Source organism: Lepisosteus platostomus, chromosome 4, assembly GCF_059453375.1.
Source record: "Lepisosteus platostomus isolate fLepPlt1 chromosome 4, fLepPlt1.hap1, whole genome shotgun sequence".
NCBI lineage: Eukaryota > Metazoa > Chordata > Actinopteri > Semionotiformes > Lepisosteidae > Lepisosteus > Lepisosteus platostomus.
This window is the reverse complement of record NC_142614.1, coordinates 7,971,213-7,992,475: the sequence shown is the minus strand read 5'-3', so window position 1 is coordinate 7,992,475 and position 21,263 is coordinate 7,971,213. Positions and strand designations below refer to the sequence as shown.

At 47.1% G+C, this 21,263-nt stretch overlaps 2 protein-coding genes across 5 annotated transcripts; one reads left to right on the top strand and one right to left on the bottom strand.

Moving 5' to 3' along the window:
• The first annotated feature begins 1,366 nt into the window (after positions 1–1,366).
• On the top strand, positions 1,367–6,647 carry LOC148672388 (CD209 antigen-like protein C). 3 transcript variants are annotated; one of them, XM_088628089.1, is made up of 6 exons: positions 1,367–1,623; positions 2,436–2,567; positions 3,220–3,342; positions 3,911–4,074; positions 4,311–4,435; positions 5,088–6,647. In XM_088628089.1, exons 1-6 carry the CDS (start codon positions 1,548–1,550, stop codon positions 5,308–5,310), a joined length of 843 nt encoding a protein of 280 aa, XP_088484215.1. In that variant the 5' UTR covers positions 1,367–1,547; the 3' UTR covers positions 5,311–6,647. The 3 variants fall into 3 exon arrangements, with proteins under 3 accessions (XP_088484215.1, XP_088484217.1, XP_088484216.1); XM_088628090.1 differs by having other exon boundaries at positions 1,368–1,623; positions 2,475–2,567; XM_088628091.1 differs by lacking the exon at positions 2,436–2,567.
• LOC148672387 (E3 ubiquitin-protein ligase TRIM15) lies at positions 5,541–20,109 on the bottom strand. 2 transcript variants are annotated; one of them, XM_088628085.1, is made up of 12 exons: positions 19,831–20,109; positions 17,468–18,880; positions 15,999–16,081; positions 15,500–15,657; positions 14,041–14,121; positions 11,935–12,099; positions 11,558–11,692; positions 10,399–10,527; positions 9,568–9,619; positions 9,104–9,130; positions 8,457–8,483; positions 5,541–7,378 (listed from the first exon to the last, which is right to left on the bottom strand). In XM_088628085.1, the coding sequence occupies exons 3-12, from the start codon at positions 16,027–16,029 to the stop codon at positions 6,846–6,848; spliced, it is 1,338 nt and encodes a 445-aa protein (XP_088484211.1). In that variant the 5' UTR covers positions 16,030–16,081; positions 17,468–18,880; positions 19,831–20,109; the 3' UTR covers positions 5,541–6,845. The 2 variants fall into 2 exon arrangements, with proteins under 2 accessions (XP_088484211.1, XP_088484210.1); XM_088628084.1 differs by lacking the exon at positions 19,831–20,109 and having other exon boundaries at positions 17,468–18,990.
• Between the last annotated feature and the right edge of the window lie 1,154 nt (positions 20,110–21,263).

Here is a 21,263-nt window from a genome sequence, read left to right as displayed (position 1 = left end):
GTTTTTATTAGCTAGTGCTGAGATCCAGGAAGTTTTCTGCAACTTCAGTTCAGCGTAGGGGCCTTTTGATACCCAGAGTTGTGGCGGTGGGGGCAGGGCAGGTTCTGACTGCTCTTTTTTTGGTCGCTGCTGCACTCAAAGTGCTGCTGGCGTGTGGCAGCGCCACAGCCACTGAACACTTCCCCTTTCTGAGTTCCCATTTGAAAAGCCTGCAGCTTATTTAAAAGCACCGTGCCTGGGGCTTTTTTATGGTGTTGAATTGAAGGAGACCTCTTTCTCTGTCCTGAGCAGCCTTGACGATACCTGTGTTTTTTTTTTGGTCAGTTGCTCTGGTTTGCTCCCCTTTTGAATTGAAGTATCTGTGGGATCTAGCAGGAGTCTGTCCAACATTAAATAATGATAATAATTAATACAGTGCTTTTACACTGCACTCAAAGCTCTTTACAGGTAATGGGGACTCCCCACCACCACCACCAGTGTGCAGCCCCACCTGGATGATGCGACGGCAGCCATAGTGCACCAGTACTCTCCCCCCACACACCAGCTCTCAGTGGGGAGGAGAGCAGAGTGATGGAGCTGGTTCAGAGATGAAGATTATTAGGAGGCCATGATTGGTAAAGGCCAGAGGGAAATTTGGGCAGGATACCGGGGTAACAGCCTGACCCTTTTCAAAAAACGCCCTGAGATGTTTAATGACCACAGAGAGTCAGGACCTCGGTTTTACGTCTCGTCTGAAGGACGGCGTCTTTTTACAGTATAGTGTCCCCATCGCTGTACTGGGACATTAGGAGCCACACAGATCACAGGGTGAGCCCCTCTTCTGGCCCCACTCATACCTCTTCAGAATCTTTCAGGCATAAGGAGAATTTGCATAATCAAATACATTTCTTAAATGACAAGACATACTCAAAATGTTTCAAAGCAGATCATTTAGGGGGATCAGGAAGACTGGGGCAAAGGAATAAGATCTTACATTAGCTCAGAACCAGGGTAAGAGACTCCTGGACTGAAGGCTGCTGTGTGCACACATTGAGAAAGTGGGTTTGGCTTTGCTGTACTGAGAGTGACAGTTGTACACGAGCACACCTCGCTTCTGCTAGAAAGGATCCACTGGATAGAGTCTCCCTGCCCCTTCGGCACAGAATTCCAAGCTTTGCTTTGGACCCCCCAAGAAAAGAATTCATGCAAAAACCTGGTTACACCGGCCTACAAAACAGCTGATACATACATTTTGATTCACAGCCTTTCTTTAGCCCAGCAGTAGAATTTGGTGTCAGAAACCGAGCTGTTTGCTGCTGCTACTTCCTGAGGTGGCTCAGCGGGTGTTTAAAGCAGTGATGTGACTTTACCCCGAGAGAAAGGGGTGGGGGTGGGGAGAGGGGAAGTGTGTGTATGTGTGGGGGTCAGGGTGTATGATCACTGAACCGCCCAGAGCACGAAAACAGACCCAGGGAGTGAAGACGCGGCAGGCAGAGTAACCGAAGGAACCGGAGAAAAGAGGGACTCCGAGAAACCGCAGGGGAGGGAGAGAGAGCGAGGACAGGAGCATGGAGGAACACGAAGGACCCCTCCTCCACAGCCCTGATGAAGGCCAAGCCAGCTGTCCCACAGAAAACAAGCCAGGTGCCCTTTTTTCTGCTCGATACCCCAGTTGTGCGCCGTGCGATTGTGGACTCGCGGATGCGCCGGTTTGTGCGGCTGATTTGATGTGTTTGGACACGCGCGGAGATCCAGACCGAGATAAAAAAGCTGCTCGGTACTGCGGTTCGGTTTCCTTCTTGTTCCTCTCTGTTCGGTTTGCTCGCGTGACAGGATGTCAACAGGCGGCAGCAATTTACAAAAAAAGAAATGCTTCAGACTTGAAGTATACATGACGCAGATCTGTGTGAGCAGATACACTTTGTGGTGTTCCTTTAAAGGCGGAGCCCAGGAAGTAAGTTTGTGAATAAGTCACTAGTGTGTCAAGGGCAGGTCATTCTTAGGGTTCCTCAGAGAACACCCCACTGCAGGGGGACTGTCTGGGCTTCGGGACACACAGCAGAGCAGCAATATATTTGCACAATGACGAACAGCTGGTGGGAGCTCCCTCAGAACAGCACATTTAAAAACACTTGCAAAGCACTAGGGCTGCCAGTGAGGCTGGGCCTGTAGAGGGAGTTGGGGTTTTAGATGTAGTCCAGACCAGAGCCGCATAGGCTTAATTCAATTAGAGCCTGTCACCTGAATCATGAAATATGCATGGGTCACACTTGCCCTATGCTGTTCATTATTCTTCAGCTCTTTGTAATGCTTTTGCTGTTTTTTTCTGTGTTGCATTAGATCATGGTGAAACGTGCCTCATGGTTCTTCATCCTTAGTATTGCTCACTGTGGTGAGCCTAGTGTAACAAAGGCCAGAGATTGTACATCCCAAGTTACCTTCCCACTGTTCAACAGCATGCTGTCACTGGAATTGTGCTCCTGTGTATGTTGCAGAGAGAGAGAAGGTCACGCTGTGGACACAGGCACTCCTGCTTGTGGCCATATTAGCGCTAGTCAAGGGGATCTTGCTCGGAGTGGCCATCACTGGTACGTTAACCTCCATTTGCATCTCGCACAGAACATAGTAAAACACTCCAGTTTAGCTAAGCTAAACAGGTGCACAAAATCAGGTCTGAACTGAAAGAGCTGGAGTGCCCTTAAGGAGGAGGGACTACAATTGTGACACTAGGGACACTTTAGTTTTTAATTGGCTTAATGTTGCCAACTCAATGCCTTCAAAGCCGAACATGTGGAGGAAGGAAAAAGGATACTGTTAGTGTGGATTTCTTCAACCAACACACACAGACATAAAGTGTACAGAGCATTTAACCTCTGTAATAACACCTGGCATTAGTTCACAGTTCAGTTTTGCTCTCTTGGTTTGCAAATAGTAGGCTCATTTGTTGTTGTTTTTTTGCTCTGGAAATATTTTTCCACCATTCTTGAGTTCCACTACCAAAACCACAGCCACTGGCAAAAGTACTCTATATTATAGCACAGTAAAATAGGCTCAGTGAGAGCATTGTTAGCTGCTTAAGTCTACAGTGAGATTAAAGTATAACCCAAAACCTTTTGACTTTCATTTAACCAGTGAAGGTTGATCTACGTGTGCAAGTTATGTCGCTTTGTTAATTTAGTGGCGCTGCCTGCCTTGTTCTACAGAAGATCCTTACGTGTTTTCCCCGGCTTTGTTGCAAAGTGTCACAGATGGCCTCTCTTCACCCTCCACCCTCTGCTAAGCTGGGAAAGGTTACCGCCAGTCTTGCGCAGTGCACAGAGGATTATGGGCTCCTGTACACGATGCTGCAGAAAGTTACTGAAGGTACTGAAGCCCTTTGATACAGCTTTTCAGATGTATTGGATGGACTCCTACGTCACACTCCCTCTTGGGCAGCCATGCTTCTGTCCTAGGACTTGTAACCAATCATTAATGTCTCTTGTGGTGACAGGATCAATAAAGCTGCCTAATCCGATTTGGGCATTAAGCTATGAATTAAGGGCAGCATGGTGGGACAGTGGTTGGCATTGCTGCCTAGCAGCGCTGGGGCTCTTGGGTCAAATTCCTGGGCTGCTGTCTGCAGGGAGTTTGTATGTTCTCCTCTGGCTTGTATGGGTTTCCTCCTGGACTTCTGGTTTCCTGCCACAGCCCAAAGACGGAGTGGGAGGTTCATCTTCTGCGAAGCTTAGCCCTGGTGCGAGAGTGTGTGTGTGCCTTGTGCTGGACTAGAGTCCCATCCGGGGTGTACCCCACCTCGTGCCTGATGCTTGTGGCCTTGCATGGACCAAGTGTAGTTAAGAAACGGATGACTAAACTGCTCAAAACAAAGGCCAGGCTGTCCTTCTCCTGCCCTAGCCCCTTCCTACATTTCTCTCTCTCTCCTTCTGCCCAGATAAGAAGTGCCTGCTGTGCCCATCAAACTGGCGGTTTTTCTGGGGCAACTGCTACTTTTTCTCCATGGAGAACAACAGCAACTTCCTGTCCTGGAACGCCAGCGCGCAGTTCTGCGCCGAACACGATGCTGAGCTGGTCGTGATCGGGGACCGGGCAGAGATGGTGAGAGGAGGAGCAGCAACTTCCCCGTTTTCACAGCAAAATGTCAAAATGGGGGCGTCTGGCAGTTTAGAATTAATGTCATCACCAAGGGCCTGGTGCACACAGACCTACACCTTCAGCCAGTGAGTCATCTGTGCCCTGGGCTAGGCCCAGCGCTGGCCAGATGGGAGGAAATGCAGCGATCATGCTCAACAGTGGCAGAATGGTTCCTTGAGCAGGCTCTGGTGTCATTGCAGGAGTTCATCCAAGCCACGATGCACATATTCCCAACGGTAGAATTCCTGTGGGTGGGCCTGACGGACCGCAGCTCAGAGGGCTCCTGGATCTGGATGGACAGGACACCCCATGAGCACACCACCCTGTGAGAGAGAGATCACACAAACACATGCTGCCCCTTCCTAAAATCCATTTACCACTTACTTTCCTTCACCTTACGTTAATTTTCTTGTTTATTTTTCAGAAATCTTTTATAAGGCATTGCATTTTGACAGGACAGGAAGGCCCACAGGGATGGGCTGGTGCCCTGTGTTTCTTTTTCAGTTTACGTGGTGATAGTCCAGAGGTATCAAATGCTGATATTTCCACAGGTTTTCTAGGTCTTCTTAGAGCAGTAGCCTGGAAGAAGCAAGCACATTCAGCTAAAAATGACCTTCTCAAGGTTAATAAATTGGGATCTAATTCTTACAACCACAGCCCTCTACAACAGGACAGGTTTGCTCTAGACTAAGATTCCTTTATATCAGAAAGACATAGAACCCGTCTACCTGATCATCCCCAAAGGTTTGTCTCAAACCCTGGCCCAAGAGAGTCACAGGGTGTCCGAGGAGGCACTTCTAATTAAGGCCCTAATTACTTAATCGATCCAATTAACAGCTTAATCATAACTGATAAGACCTTTAGCTCCTGATTGGAGACCGCTCTAGCACTTTCAAGGATAGCGACTCATTATAACTACGGCTGGAAATGTCGCAGTCTTGGGCGGCTTACTCATGGGTGCCCCCTTCTGACCGCAGGAAGGAGGTGGAGTGGAACGCCGAGGACAGAGATTGTGCGGACCTGAGGGGCAATGCCGACTTCTTCGCCATGAGCTGGGAAGACCAGGGACCCTTCATCTGCGAAAAGCCAGTTTTCCCCTGGACTCCAGGCAAGCCCAGCAGGATGCACCATTGCAGGGAGAGAGAGCAGAGAAACTGTGAGGTGGCACAGGGCTGGGACAGCTGGGGCTCCCACCGATGACAACCCAACCAGCCAGACCTGCTGTTCCAGCAGCACAAGAATGAGGGTGGACACCCTCTGCATTCACAAAACCCTCGCACCCGTCACCACCTAATAAGTCCCTCAGGGCAAAGGCCAGCACTGAAAGCACTGAGATGGGCAATACAAATAGCTCTGCATTAAGCATTTGCCCCCAGGAAACCTTTTATTTCCCACACTGCTGCCAGGTCAATAACCATGCAAACTGGAAACCACTTGATCAATTATTTATTCATACTCCTATAGCAAGTGCCAGAGTTCAAAGTGCAAAAGCAGACATAGGGTTTTGAAAAGAACAAGTCATAAAGCATACATTTAAAAGGAGTATAGCGTACATCAAGAAGGTAGTTTAGCTACTTTTACATTCAATTGAATCAGCTCTATGCGCATTACCTATAAATTTCTACTTCAGTCATTCAAAAAGGAATAAGGTGCTATTCTGAGAAGTCACACAGTACAGATAGTCTTCCATCTGAAAATTATTTACAGCACGTGCACACATTTATACTAAATGCCCTGGAGACAATATATAAATACACTAATCATTTTTACCCATGAACGTACAAGTTAATACACCTGCTACAGGAAAGCAGAAACTAATCGAATCTGCTTTTTCAGATTTACATAGTAAATACACGGACCCACATAAATAGAGGCATTACATTAATCCATCAAGCAAACGCTACAAGTATTAACAAGAACAATCTGTATAGTACATATAGTGACAAAGGTTTTAAATTGAAGAGTGGAGTACAGTACATTTGGCGAAGTTCCCGGTCTTTGTCATGTACTTAACAATTGGAAGTTACAGATTGCTGGAAATGGAGCAGCTTAATCGTTTATTTCAGCTCGATCATATCTTAACTTGCATCGACATCGGTACATGCTTTTGTCCATGAATGCACTTTTAACTCACCCCACCAAATTTCATCTGAACAATGCACAAATGTTTTTGTGCATTGTTCAGAAAGAATCCCATCATTAGACAATTTTAATATTAAAATAAGAATACTAGCGATCTATACAGTGCGTCTGAGGGGTCTCATAGCTCTTAACAGCAGGGGGGAGCGCACAGGGGAGTTACAGTTCTGAGCCAGTTTCACTGGAGGCGGTGTGCAGCCAGGGTCGGAGAGAGGGCATCCCCTGTACTACAGCCCCCTGCTGCACAATCCGGGGACCGCTAGCCCATGTGGCAACGGCACTGCTGAGCTTTTACTTTTCAGTATTGCAATTATATACTTTTGCACTGGAACCCAAGTGTCCCAGGTTAGACTGCATTCTGTCCGGAGCTTGTGTGCAATAAAAACTTGATACCTTTACAGTTTTTGCATGGCCAGTATACTGTCCCAGAAAGAATGTGCAACGACATTGGTCATTTTCCCTCTAATCTAGCTTATGAAGTAGACGGTGACCCCATAGTGGTGACCCTACAGCTGCCGGAAAAGGCACCAATGGCCGTTTTTCCATTCAGGAAGTGTACTGGGAGTGAGGCGGGGGCACGGCGGCTCGTCGGCCAATCAGAACTCGGTGATGGTGTTGGGCGACGACACGGTGATCAGGGTGCGGCCGTCCAGGGGCGCAAAGAGAGGGTAGAGCTTCTCTTTGAAGGTGTCGGTGAAGGTGTAGATGTGCGACCTGCTCTCCACGTTGTAGAAGGACACCTGCCCTTCCTCGTAGTCCAGGTAGACGCCCACCTTGCGGGGCACCAGGCCGACAGGAAGTGGGGTCTCGGGCTTCGTGCAGGCCCAGAACTGCCTGGTGCTGCGCCACAGGGTCCAGTAGCCCTGCGCCGGGTTCATGGGGAAGCGGCCCTTTCTCTTGGAAAAGCCAGTGGTCACCCCGATTCTCCAGTAGCCATTGTTGGCCAGCTCCACCTCCCAGTAGTGTCGGCCCGAGGAGAAGCCCTCCCAGCCCAGGACGCAGGGCCAGCCATCGAACCGCTGGGGGCTGGAGGGCAGGTTCAACTCCTTCCGCCCCTCCTGCACCTTCCTGAGGTCGTCAGAGAGGACCAGCCAGGGGTGCACAGTCTGCGGGTCCAGGGTCACGTCCGCTGGACAGAGGAGGGAATACAGAAACAGCAGTTAATAACAATTCCCAACACTTCTACAGCACTTTTCTGGACACTCCACTTTACAGGTAATGGGGACTCCCCCTTCACCACCACCACTGTGCAGCCCCACCTGGATGATATGATGGCAGCCATAGTGCGCCAGTACTCTCCCTACACACCAGCTCTCAGTGGGGAGGAGAGCAGAGTAATGAAGCCAGTTCAGAGATGAGGATTATTAGGAGGCCATGATTGGTAAAGGCCAGGGGGGAATTTGGTCTGGACACCCAGGCTAACGCCCCAGCTCTGCGAGAAATGCCCTGAGATGTTTAATGACCACAGAGAGTCATCTCTCTCCCCATCACTATACTGGGGCATTAGGACACAGGGTGAGCCCCCCCTACTGGCCCCACTAAAACCTTAGCTTTTCCCAGGAGGTCTCTCTGCTCACCTGCTGAGCTTCAGTGGGCTGCCACCTGTGAGCAGCAGGTTCATACATTGACTAGCTTTGCAGTTGATGGAGGGGGGCATTCAGAAAACATACATAACCACATATGGCAACTCAATTTGAGCAACTTTAGTGTAAATCAGACTTTATTATACACGTTCATAAGGGGTATCACTTGTCACTACAAAACCTACAGGCCTTGCCTACTGTACCTTTTGCTATAGAGGAGAAACTATGATCAAACAAGCACAAACTACACTCTCAGCAAGGCTCTGCCAACCACACGGTTTCGCTGTCACAGTGCTAAAATCTCCAAGTTTAATTTGGCCACCTGTGTAATCCTTTCACAAGTCACACTCAAGACGAAACTAAGTCTCACCGTTACGGTCATAGCTTCTTTAAAGCAAAACGGCTGTGGACCAAGAGGCTTAAACACATTAACAGCTTAAGAATGCCACTGAGGGTCTCTGCCCAGTCTTAACCTTTCCCCTTTTTTAATACTGGTGCCAGTTGGTCAGTGTTGAGAAATGAATTTGTAGGTTTTAGTGACCTTCTAGGACTGCGACGCGCACATCTGACACGATCACCGTTCAGTTTGGCCGCTAAGGAAAGACCCTGCAGGAGGTACCTTACCTGAAGCACGGCAGATCCAGCTCCACACTGGAAAAAGTGAAAAGACACAGCTGTTTTAACAGGAAAAGCACGTGTGACCTGCCCTCAATACTTTCTTTATTCACTGGCTCGATATGGAATCCGCATGTGTGAATCCGCCAGGTTCACAGACCGTATACTAGTCATCACCTGACAATGTTTAAAACATAAGCAAAGCTGAGGGAACTGTGGTGAACCAGAGACCATCATTGTCTACAAGTGCCACAGCCATGAGTCAAGTTATTTCACATGTGATCAAAAATGTTTTAGGGCTTATATTCTTTATGGTCCCAAGTTCTGCCTTCAGAAGATTAACAAAACATAAAACTATTAAGTATTCTGTGTTATAGTGAGTGCAGATGACCTGCTAGGAACCAACATCTTCCAATTATTTTGCAAAATGGCAAAGGTTATTCTCGTATGTATATGCTGCATCAAAGAAAAGAGTGAATAACTTTGCTGAGCACTTCTAGAGCCTCATTACAGTCCCTTAATGGAAGGGTTACCACTTTATTACTAATGGATTTTGCAGATAACATTTTGTGCAAAAAGAAAGATGCGTATACTACCAGAGGCCACTTAGAATACTACAAACATGGAGTGGGGGCTAATACAATATGGTTGGGTACCTGAATTGGGAATGTATCTCGGTGTTCCTGGAGAGGAAAGATTGAGAAACACAGAGTTAGAAAGAGAGACCTTTGGAATGTGAAGCTGTCCAACTTGTCATTAGGAATGGGGAAGCTTCTCTGCTGTGACAGGGCTGTCATAACTGTTGTGGGTCACACAGCCCTCCATCAAGAGCTGCATCATGATTAATTCATCATTAACCAAACAGCAAGATGAAACTTCATCTAGAACGATGGCTGACGGTTTAAGAGATCCTCCATGAACTTGATCTGGACCACGTAGTAGTCCAGTTAGGAGCCCATGTAGCAGTAGTCCAGTAGTCCATGGTCCAGTAGACCATGTTAGTTACAAAAACTAGCTGTGTTTGCAGTGCCACCCTCTTGTTTATTCTGGAACCTATCTTGATGAACTCTGCTTAGCACGTCCACCTGCCAGCACTCAGACAATTGAACCTCTGCCTCACCTGCTTTCCAGGTCCTCTGTTTTGTGGACAGCCAGAGCTGAGGAACAGTACCCTGGGTAAAAAGCAACACAGTCAGTGCCCTGGGATCCTCCAAATGTCCAAACTCCACTGACATATTATTGTCTTCAGTTTCCTGAAGCTTCCAGTGCTCTGTTGGCACAGAACAACCTAAAACACTGCTGGTTAGAATCTGGAACTCCAATACATCAGCCGATTGTATCCTTTGACTCTTAATTGGTCAGACATACTTTAATCTTGAAATCTGAGTGGTGAGCTGATTTTAACCCAGACCTATGATTGATCAGGCAGTTTTGACTCTACTGACTCAACGCTACAAACCTACCCAGAAGACACATGTTTGTACGTCAAGTCTTAATTGAGATCTACCTTCACTCTGATACAAGTAGAACTACCTCATGAAATCAGACAAAGTATTCGCCCTCTTGCTTCATTAATGGCAATGCTAGGACAGTGTGCATTAGTGTGCAAGCTACGACAGTCCTTTAGAAAGAGACTCCTGGAAATCTAAGTTCACATTCCAGATGCTGGGCTCTGGCATGCAATGGACCTGGGTATGTGCATGAAGAGAGGGGCTGAATTGTATGCCAATGTGCACGCTCAGCTCTTTCACTCAGAGCAAAGAGCAAGGACTATTAATAATTGCAGCAATATCTCACTGGGTGAAAGCTTGCATGGCCTTGCTGTAGTCCTTATCTCTTGATATAAGTGATTTGGACAGTTATTATTAAATAGAGCACCACCTGCTTTAAGAAGTTTCCATCAAGGTGTTTGCCAAGGTCTGATCTGCAGTGAATTTCCGTCTGGCCTTACCTTGGCATCATCCTTGAGCAGAGACCAGGTGATGAACTCCAGGAAGGGCAGCACGCTCACCAGCCTCCTCTTCCTCAGGCCCAGGAGGTGAAGCATCTGAGTCAGTTCCTCCCCGGGCAGCCCGCAGTTCTGCACAGGGGCACAAACGGGTCACGACGACACATCCCAATATGACCTGCCGTTTCGGTTTCAACATGGCACTGATCATTGGGGATACCCTGGAGCTGGGCTCCCTGACACACCTGCTGGGTTTCGTTTCATTCTCACTTGAATGAAGAAGTGACTCAATTGGAATATTTTCAAGTTTTTCTGCTCAGAAGTTTGGGGTTTTATGTTCGTTTTGAAACGCAATATTTAAAAGGTGACCATGTTCAAGATCTGAAAGCACATTTGAGTTCATCCTATTAAGTCAATCAAGGGTTCAGTTGTTCCAGCCAGGCTGTTACCCAAGAACCAGCTGGGTGCAGGTCCCCAGGACCACGATTAGGAACTCCTATCCAAGTACTTTGTGAGATTTAAAAAAACAGCATGCCTGGATGGAGAACACACTCCAGTTATAAATTAGACATACTGTAGATTGAAATGCAGGTTTGTAGACTTTTTTGTTAAGATCTCGGAATAACCAAAAGAACTCGATGTGATCTTCTTCAACATTTGTTAAAATGTAGCAAATAAACAACGTTCAAGGACAATAAGGACCAAGTGCCGAGCTCTGCATTACTGGCCCAACTAAAATTGTCTACAACCTGTATGGGAATCTTCTCCTGGTCCAGGAAAGTGGATTTTTTTCAGAATTGCTACTATTTTTGAATCAGCTGTCCTGTCAATGTCAGCCCATACCATTCTGAAATACACTCAGCTGGGATCCCCGGGAGGTCAGGGACAGAATGAGGGCCTCTTAACGAAATGCATGAGGTTGATGGTTTCGGGCCCATTCTGAGCAGAGGCAGAACGAACACTGTAAACAGTTCTTATGAGCAAAAATGGTATGCACCTGCTTAAAGGCAGTCCCCCAACCCGTCATCATACAAAACCTGCCAATATCAAAATGGGCAGGATTGATGTGGACATACAGTAGGCATGTCCCACCCACAGCCGGCATTAGAGCCACCATGGCTGTGCGTGACCCCAGCGTGACCAGCTCCACCCAAACGCTGACCTCTGACATGGTCTTCAGCTCCCTGGCCCACTCCATGATCCTCTGCTTCTCCTTCTCACTGGGGTCGTCCGTCTCCCCCTCACTTCTGTCAGCCTGCTCTTCCGTCTTGTTGCTCAATCTCCTTGGCTTGGAAAGCTGAGAGAGGGAGAGTTTTACCATCTTGACTGCTCACCGCCCACAGTCCCCACACCCTGCTGCTTCCTGTATAGGACAGGCAGCGTGCCCCCCCCTCCCACTCCCCCAACTCAAACATCAGTGCTGCCGCCACAGTTTCTCCAATCACACTACAGAGCAACAAGTGATTCCCGACACTCCTGTTGGTTTCAGGTCCAGGAATCCCGTGTGCAACTTGCCCTGCCTTCCTCCCAGCCCTTTACCTGGGCGACGCTGTTCAGCTCGTCCGCCCACTCCAGTATGAGGCGGCGGCACTCCTCCAGGCTGCGGCCTGTCCGGGGACTGGCCAGGGGACCCCCGTCCTGGGCCGGGCCAGGTGGACCCCGGCTGGTTCCCTCGCCCGGGTCCTCTCTGGCTCGACTGCCGCGCTGCAGAGGAAGCGAGCGAAGCCTCTGTCAGCGGGGTTACTATGGTCACGGTAAAGATACATGGGTTTGCTCTTTTTTTTTTGAGCCGCACACGATCGCAGGTTGTGAGAAACGAACCCGCACCCACCCGACCCGATTTAAAAGGATAAAAGTACTGACCCGAACCCAGTCCAAACCCGCTCTATTAGAAATTACATGAACAGTAGTGATGCGCAGTTGTGAGTCAACCCACGTATGAGTCGCTAATCAGGACTCAGCCCATAGTCAGTACATGGACAATACACAACGTATAGTCAGTGCAGTCAGTGTAGAGTCTGCAGAGTCACAACGCAGCAGTTAGGACATTGAAAGTCCCTAGCCTTTGCCCTCTCCTTGACTCCTCTGTGCTGCTCTGACAGTGCTTATTGACTGGCCTGGGCCATAAACGAGGTTGGCCAACTATTAATTAGGCCAATTATTACTATGTGTCAGATAGATAACAGTCCCATTCTGGGTGCGTTTCTCTCCCATGGTAACACAAGATGACTTTCGTCCTCTCTGCCGGGAACACAAGAGGCAATTATCAGAGAGGTCAGGAGAGGGGGGGGGGGGTATATTACAAGATGAGGGTTGTTTGGAGCTGATTTTCCTATCACTGCCAGCTTTTGCCACGTTGACACAGTTCCAAGGGGTAGGAGCTGAACTTAGTTCACACACACACACACACACACACACACACACACACACACACACACACACACACACACACACCACAGGCCACCAGCACAGCGAGGAATCCGAAAAGCCCAGAGCCATGTGCCTCAGCAGAAACAATTGATCTCCTGTTGGCATTGTTCAGAATACTTAAAGCAAACAAATGATTAAAAATTAATCCTGCAAAAATCACATGTGATCAGAAGACCTCCCTAGACAAAGGGTGGCAAACTGCATACTTTTCGAAGGGGCAGAGCAAGACCGCTTTAGAAACCTGCAAAATAAATTACGAAAAAAGCTAATAATTTCTTGATTTACTTCTTTTCCTTAAAGAGGAAAAACCATTCGAGTTCAGAAGAAACTCCTTAAGATTAAGATTAAGGATTCATGCTTGTTAACTAATGGAGACAATCCCTGAACCCAGGCTCTGCAGCCTAAGCCTAAGAAAGCTCCGAAACGAGAGCTCGTTCGGCCTGATTGGAAGCTAGAAGGTACAGTATCTGAGGATTCATGGATCTCAGCCACTTCCTGAAGGAAGACAAAGTATCAGCTTCAAGCTTCAAGCTGATGCGACACCATTACCGAACCCACAAGTTGAAAGTGGCAGTGTGGTGCTTCATGGAATGAACACCTATAAGAGATAAGCACCCCCTGGAGTTAAGGGCCTTGCTCAGAGATTCCTCTGCCGGCCGCGGGATTTGAACTGGCAACCTTCCAGCCACAGGCGCAGATCCTTAGCCACAGAGCTACTCCTCCGCCCAGTAGGTATATGTGTGGGTCACCAGGACCATCTTTCTGTCAGCTTCATGAATTGTTTGGGAATAAGGCAAGCACGGAACCATGCTCAAGGCCAGACTGTCCAATCTGAGCCCTGTGTCTGCAAGTTCTTATTTTTAACTCAGCTCATTATGGACTTGACAGGACTTGGTCTTGAGGTGCTTGTGCAGTCTGTCTGCTGAGCAGTGAAGCTGGGCCTTGCTATTTCAACAGGACTAGAGAGAGGAATAACTCCAGAGGAAAAATGATCACTCAGCTCTTGGGGACTGAGATTGGAGAGCCTTCACCTTTAGTTCTACCTAAAAGAAGATTAGGAATAACTGCCAGCAGAAGCCTCCTATAGTAGGAAAGTAAACACGCTACATAATTACCCATACTTATCTCTCCACACAAGAATCCTGCTTACTTTGAAAGGATAAAAACATTGATAAGAACTCATCTTCTCTCCCATCCCTCCCTCTCCCATGATACCTTGCACACGCGGTCCACCTGCTCGGCCCACTGCGTGATGAAGTTCACACACTCCTCCAGGCTGCGCAGGTCACTCAGGCTCTGCCGGGAGAGAGGGTCTCGGTCAAGAAAGAGCACCGTGCACCACCGGGGCCGAACACACAAAACAGCCCGAGACACCCCAGTATATAGTCACCACTGAAAAGCGGTGAAGGACAATAAGCACTGACTTGACATATTCTACATGCTGCCCTGTGCTTGACAAGCTGTTCGGCACTGACTAGATCAATTGATCTAGTCTGATATAATCAATTCATCAGGTTTCACTTAGCACAGCGGTTCCCAATCCTGATCCTTTTGGGTTTTGTTCCAGCCGAGCCCTCTGTTACACAATCAAAGCCTTCACTCACTTAATAATCATAAGATTAAACTGAGCTGCTTGTTCCCAGCTCTCACACACAATAAAATCCCACACTTGTGATTATTCCAATGAAGCAACTTCTTAGATCAATTAAGGCTTGAGTTATCTAATGAAAGTGGGATGGAATGAAAACCAATAGGTGCGTGTGGGTCACCAGGACCAGGATTGGGAACCGTGGCCTTAGCGTCTCTCATTTCTATCCAAAATTATTTGAGTGACAAGTGCGTAGACAGCTTAACTGTTCCACACAAATTCCACACCTTGTTTATTCTCCTTTGTTGTTTATATCAAGCTTTAAACCAGGCACCCCAAAAAGTCTTCCCTCTGAGAGCAAGACCACATCCTGGGCACAAGGACTCATGGGAGATCCTGAGCTCAAAGGAACCCTGGGCTGTGACTGGTCACACACCCAGCCCGCGAAATCTGGCAATCTGAGCAAAAGCTTTCGGACCAGATCCCTGGCGCTCCGACCAGATTCTTGGCCCCCAAGAGCCGTTTTCGAGATCTCGTTTAACTGCACACTTCTGAACCCCCGGGCCCTTCACAGTCATTCCCTCAAAACCCAGCGCCCCAAAGGCAGAGTCCAGGCTCCATTCTCTGCAGGTAGCGAGGAGGATCAGCTCCTAGTGGAAGTGTACGCACCCTCCCAAGAGGTTTCTGTGATCGACTGAGGTCAATCAGCGCGAAAGCATTTGAAACCATGGTGAAAAACAGAGTCAAGATGTGACATGACATATACAGTAGAGGTGTGGTAAAGTACAGACCTGTACAGCAGAAGAATATTAAAAAATGTGCATATTTTTCCCTGCTCAACTCCGATACTGTTTTGATATACACTACAAACAAATATTTGCAAGCTTTTCTCAGCCACTTCCAGCACCAAATGCTAAAGACATCCTTTCAGCAAACAATGCTGACCCAAAACACGCCACCGAGTGAGGAGCCTGCATTGTGCTCCTGGAATGGGAATTCTGTGCAATCTGGCACTTGTGCATTTCCAGCGAGGACTGGCCCTTGCTAATCTGCCCCCCCCCTCCACCCCTGCAGGCTCTGTCCCACCTGCTGTCGGCCGTTGGGGAGCTTCTTGCTCTTGAAAGGTGCGCTTGTGGGCACGGAGCTGTGGACCTGCACCTCCTCCTCCGGCAGCTTCCAGCGAACCGCGCAGATGGTGTGGCTCTGGGACGGGAGCTCCCGGTCCAGGACAGGGGAGCCTGGCGCTGCGGCGGGAAGAGGGAGGGAGATCATGATCGACCTGGGCCTCTCTGCGTTCAAGACCTGCGGCATCCTTCCCTTTTCACTCATCATTTGCTGGTGACCTAATTCAACTGGATGATGCAAAACTCATGCCACACCCTGGATTTGAAGACCAGTGCAAGACCCCAGATTTGAGAATAAGGGGGTGCTTTGTACATTTCCAGGTTGTACTGTAACCAGACTCTCTCCAGGACTGGAGAGCTGTGGATAAGAGCGGTCATCTCATTGCAGGTCGCTAGACACAGAGCACAGGTAAAGACACAAATAAAGTACACCAAGACAGAAGGAAGGCAAAATAAAATACCTTCCATCTGAACTTTCAGAATGCTCTTCATTTTCAGCTGGGTGAGCTTGCGGCCTGTTTTGCTCTGGTCTCCGGAAGTCCTTCTGAAAAGTGCGAACATATTATCAGTGCAAGCAACACCTGTACGCAGGGGAGGTGGAATCAAGCTGATGATGAGCAAGGAGTTTGCCCTTGTGTGTTTATCACAAGCCTTTTGGCCCAGCTAGCTTCTTGGGTTGACTTCCAGTAGTTAAATGATCCAAGAATCTCTCCCATCCAGCTAATTCTTAAAAATGAAAGCCCGAGTATCAACTTAACATGGCTGGGCAGCTTGTTCCAGACTCCCGCAACCCTTTGTGTAAGTAAGTGCCTCCTGGACTGAGTTTTAAAAGCAATTTCCATGAGTAAGAGTTCTGTTTCATTTGTCATTAAGGTAGAATACAGATAGCAGAAGGATTATATAAAAGAGTAGCATACCAGTCTACAGTTCCATGATTTCCATACCTACAGTCTACAGGTCCATGATTTCCAGTAAGTGTATATGTAATGCGCATAGAAAAGTCTATTGAACATCATATAACCCCCATAAAAAACAATTATTTTATATGTGGGGTGTACATATAATCTATATATCATGAAGTTTTCATCTTACGGAAATTTAGGAACTTGCACTTTTCTGTACAAAACAGTTTACTTCAAAAGGAAAAATTTGGAAGTCATTTTGAGATCACTACCCTTCTTGAGAGAAACTGCATTGTTTGGGCAAAACAGCTGCCTTTCGATATTTTAATATCGAAAGCAAACCATTTCGATCCTGTTCAAATATGTTATTGTTATTGGATGACAAGCAATTCAGTTTGTCCTTTTTAGATCTTCAACAAAGTGAAGGTGTAGGTATTTCCACACATCAGTCTTACAGAAAGTAACTGGGGAATAGTACTCAGCTGTGTCAAATCCTTGCTTAATCTCATTTACTATCATTCATTTCTAGAACGATCTTATTTCATGCAGTTTACTCAGCATATCACAGTGAATTGAGGCACATCTGTCTGTCAGCAGCTTAATCACCCAAATGGGGACTATTTAATTCACAGAGTCCTTGATGTCGGTATTTGCAATTAAGGAAATCGAAGGACTTAGTTCAAAAGCAGCATTCCGGTGTCTAACAACATGCAGAAGGGATTGCTTTGGCACTCCTCTTTGCTCATTTGACCCAAATAGATGCAGAATAGACATTATAAAAGTAACCAATCAGACCCAATTAATCTAAAATCCCTTGAATGCAGTTCTTAGTACCAGCGCATATGCTGCACACACAGAATAAAGAAAACATGAACCTGGAGAATCTGACACTTCCACCCACAGAACATATATAACCCTTAACAATTATCTATAAATGCCACGAAGGCAGGCCTGTCATTAAGAGATCAGGAAATGACAAATATTTAACAGCAATAGCAAAAATGTTGCAGAACTGTGAAGATGCTTACAGTCTGGAGAGGAGAGTCGCCAGGGTGCAGGTGCTCTCTGAGGAGGCAGGCAGAGAGTGGGGCTGTCTTCTTCTGTCCTGAGCTGATATATAAGACCTGGACTTTGTGCCCTCTCTTTTTTATTGCTCTGCGCTCACATGGACAGAGATAACGGGGGAGATGGTTGAGGGGAAATGTGTCTGAGAATAATTTCCTGGCAGTACCAGTGACTGGGTGAAAGTCATCCAGCTGTCACAGCCACTGTGCCTTTTACTGCAATAACACTACACTACAGGTAACAGGAAAAAAAATCAATATGACCCATGTGACATGTGCCGCCCAGCAATTAAGCAAATGCTCAGGAACTGAAGATATTGTTATATAATGTATTTAATCATCTTTAAAAAATGAATAACTAGCATTTCAGTTGCCTAGAAACAACAGTTAAACCAATTTTAAAACAGCTCTATCTGAATAACGTGAAAATATGCCACCCATTGGGTATAGTTCTAATATACTGATTTACTGAGCAATAAAACAAGGTGAACTTACAGTATTCTTTCTTTAAGGGTTAAATACAATATAACATGATTAAGTAATTGGTTTAAGGAAATCATGTATTTATTTTCTGGTAGCGCTGCTGCAAAACTCCCCAATCAGTGCAATATCACCATAAAACCCTGGCTTTGCAGCTCTCCAGTCATGCAAAGGTTCATGAGCCCTCTAAAACCAGCAGGAGTGTGAGCCCATAAGGTGTCTGATTTGTTGGAAAATGAGACCATTGGCAAGACTGGCATTACTGCTTATTCTTGTATTAAACATTGTTTCACTTTGTGACGACACCATTTGGTTTATAATAATATTATATTATACTCATATGGAGCTTTTCTGGACACTCCCCTCAAAGAGCTTTACAGGTAATGGGGATCCCCTCCTCCACCAGCAATGTGTAGCCCCACCTGCACCCCACCAGCCAGAGGGCTCCAGTCCACTCCCTACACCCCAGCCTTCTGCGGGGAGGAGAACAGAGGGATAAAGCCAATCCATTGATGGGGATTATTAGGAGGCCATGACATCGGGATAACACTGTTTAAAAAAAAATGCCTTGGGATTTTTAAATGACCACGGAAAGTCAAGACCTCAGGTTAATATCTGATCCAAAGGACAGTGCCTTTTCGGCATACCCACATTAGGACCCACATAAACCACAGGGTGAGCGCCCCCTACTGGTCCCACTAACACCCCTTCCAGCAGCAACCATCAGTGGGCTAACGGCTATGAGTGGCAGGGTGATATAGATGCTGGCAATGCACATATTGGTTAGGCTTCCGAGCAGAGCTCAACTTCTAAATGTCTCCAGGACATCTAGCAGTGCAGAAGTCAAGAAGTCTTGATGCAAGGAGGAGCTGTCCCAGAAAACTTCCTGTGGCCTTCCTGCTGAAAGAGTGTCCAGAAATGATACAGACTTGCATCAGTGATCATGTGTGAAATTATATTGTCAGACTAAACGATTGACACCCAGATCCAATTTACAATCTGAGTAACTAAAAAAATATATAACTTGTTCAGTAGCCTCTTAATAACTAAGAGCCACCTAACAACCACATTTTTATAACTGAAAACATATATTTATATAGCTTTTTGAATATGCTCATAGAAAGTTAAGGATTAGTGCTTTGTACTCTCTTTAAACTTGGTTTAAATGTTGCTAGATAGCTATAATTGGGATAAGTAATGAAAAGGCCTCACCCATTGGACACTGACTGAACAGAATTCAGAATTAAATCATAAATGATCGTTTCATCTAAATAAACGGACCGGAAGAGGGTAAATTTACCATGATCTTTGCATGAGGTTTAAGGGCAACTCCCCTTCAGGGCGCTTTAAACGGATTTACCGGACCAGGTAGCAACCTCGAATCGGGCGAACACTAGAGTTTCGAGAACAGTCCCCTATAGAGACTAGGGAAAGTTTCGAGAACAGTCCCCAGCAGTAGCTATAGCTACAGCACGTCTCCGCCGGGTTACCCCCCTCCCCGCGCTAAGCGTGCAACGCTGATAAATAGGTTGCCTGTCGAAGGGGTTGTTGTCAAGGTAACCGGGCAATTAATGTCCGTCCCACGCCCCTGTGAAGCCCGTTTTCACTTGCCCTCGTCATTGCGATAGTGGAGTGTTTCCCTCAAACAGCGAGATAAAACCCGATGCGTCCTGATAGCCTTCCTGGTTAACTGAAACTTCAGACTCATCAACAACACTGGGGAAGACTCAGAGGCTTTAATAATCAATTAATAACGCCCGTCTCTCAGGAGTGAGTCAGTTCCTAAATCCCTAGTCAGCAGGCCCTATCCCCTGGGTTCACACGGGAGCGGCGTCTGACGCTATTACCCTGGAGTCGAGTTTGACCTGCCGGCCTCCTGCTGCGTTCCTCGGAGTGACCCCAAAGTGGGCTGGATTTTCCGTATCTCACCTCCTACTGCCTTACATTTTCCGGAAACTACTTCATCGTAAAGCCCTCTTCAAAAAAACAAGGCGTTTCTTCGTATCTAAAGACGTTACATTGACGGAAGAACAACTCATTCGGCTTCATTACCTTCCTTCTGACTTTTTCATCCTGCCACATTTATTTTGGCCAGCTAATACATTTGTAGATCTGAACGCATACCCCCATCCTATATACTCAGATATCACGACTTTGAAAAACTTATTTCAGGGAGGGGGTGCGGACCGGGGGGAATCGCAGCTATATAATCACATAATTCGCTGATCGATTCTCAGATGGCTCAAGGTCGTATTATATAATTAAATAATTCGCTGATGATTTTTCGGACCGGGGGTGTCGCACACGGAAAGAGTTGGGAGCGGGGGGAGATTTCCGGGACATCATGGATCCCCCCCACCACCAGTGTGCAGCCCCACCTGGATGATGCGACGGCAGCCATAGTGAGCCAGTACACTCACCACACACCAGCTCTCAGTGCGGAGGAGATGGGTTATTAGGAGCCCATGATTGGTAAGGGCCAATGGGAAATTTGGCCAGGACACCGGGGATACACCCCTACTCTTTTCGAGAAACGCCCTGGGATTCTTAATGACCACAGAGAGTCAGGACCTCGGTTTTAAGTCTCATCCGAAGGACGGTGCCTTTTTACAGTATAGTGTCCCCGTCGCTATACTGGGGCATTAGGAACCACACAGACTGCAGGGTGAGCGCCCCCTGCTGACCCCACTAACACCTCAGTCAGAAATGAGACCGCAAATGATTTTCAAGCAGAGGAGAGATTGCAGGAGAGGTTCCGTGTATGGAGTTTGTGGTAAATAACGCCAGGATATTTGTGAAAACATGATCTGAGCACTAGGTGATTAGGGACACAGAAACAAAAAAACCAACAACAACGGATGCAAGAATCTCCCGTGACCGAGGAGAATCACCGCTTTAGGACAAAATGTTTGAAAGTCCGAATCAATACAGCACCGAGACACGCCCAGCGTTTTAACACCCATCAAAAAACTCTTCGGGTTTTTTTTTTTTGTCCCGGTTGAGCTCTCGATCACTTAATTTCTTAAAAATGAACTTTACAATAACGACAACAAAGCAAAAAAATACAATGAGAGGAGACAATTTAGGGTACGGAATACAGTAGGAGCAGAGGGCACACAGAACCAGTTAAAGAGCCCTTCGAAAGAATAAGGGTCTGGGTCTTGATTTGAAAGAGCTCGGGGAAGGTGACTCTGATACAAAATTGAGGGAGAAGGATAAAAAAAGTTTAAAAAAAGCTTAAAACTGGCGGGAGGAGCGGCAGCCAGACCCGCCTGCGTTC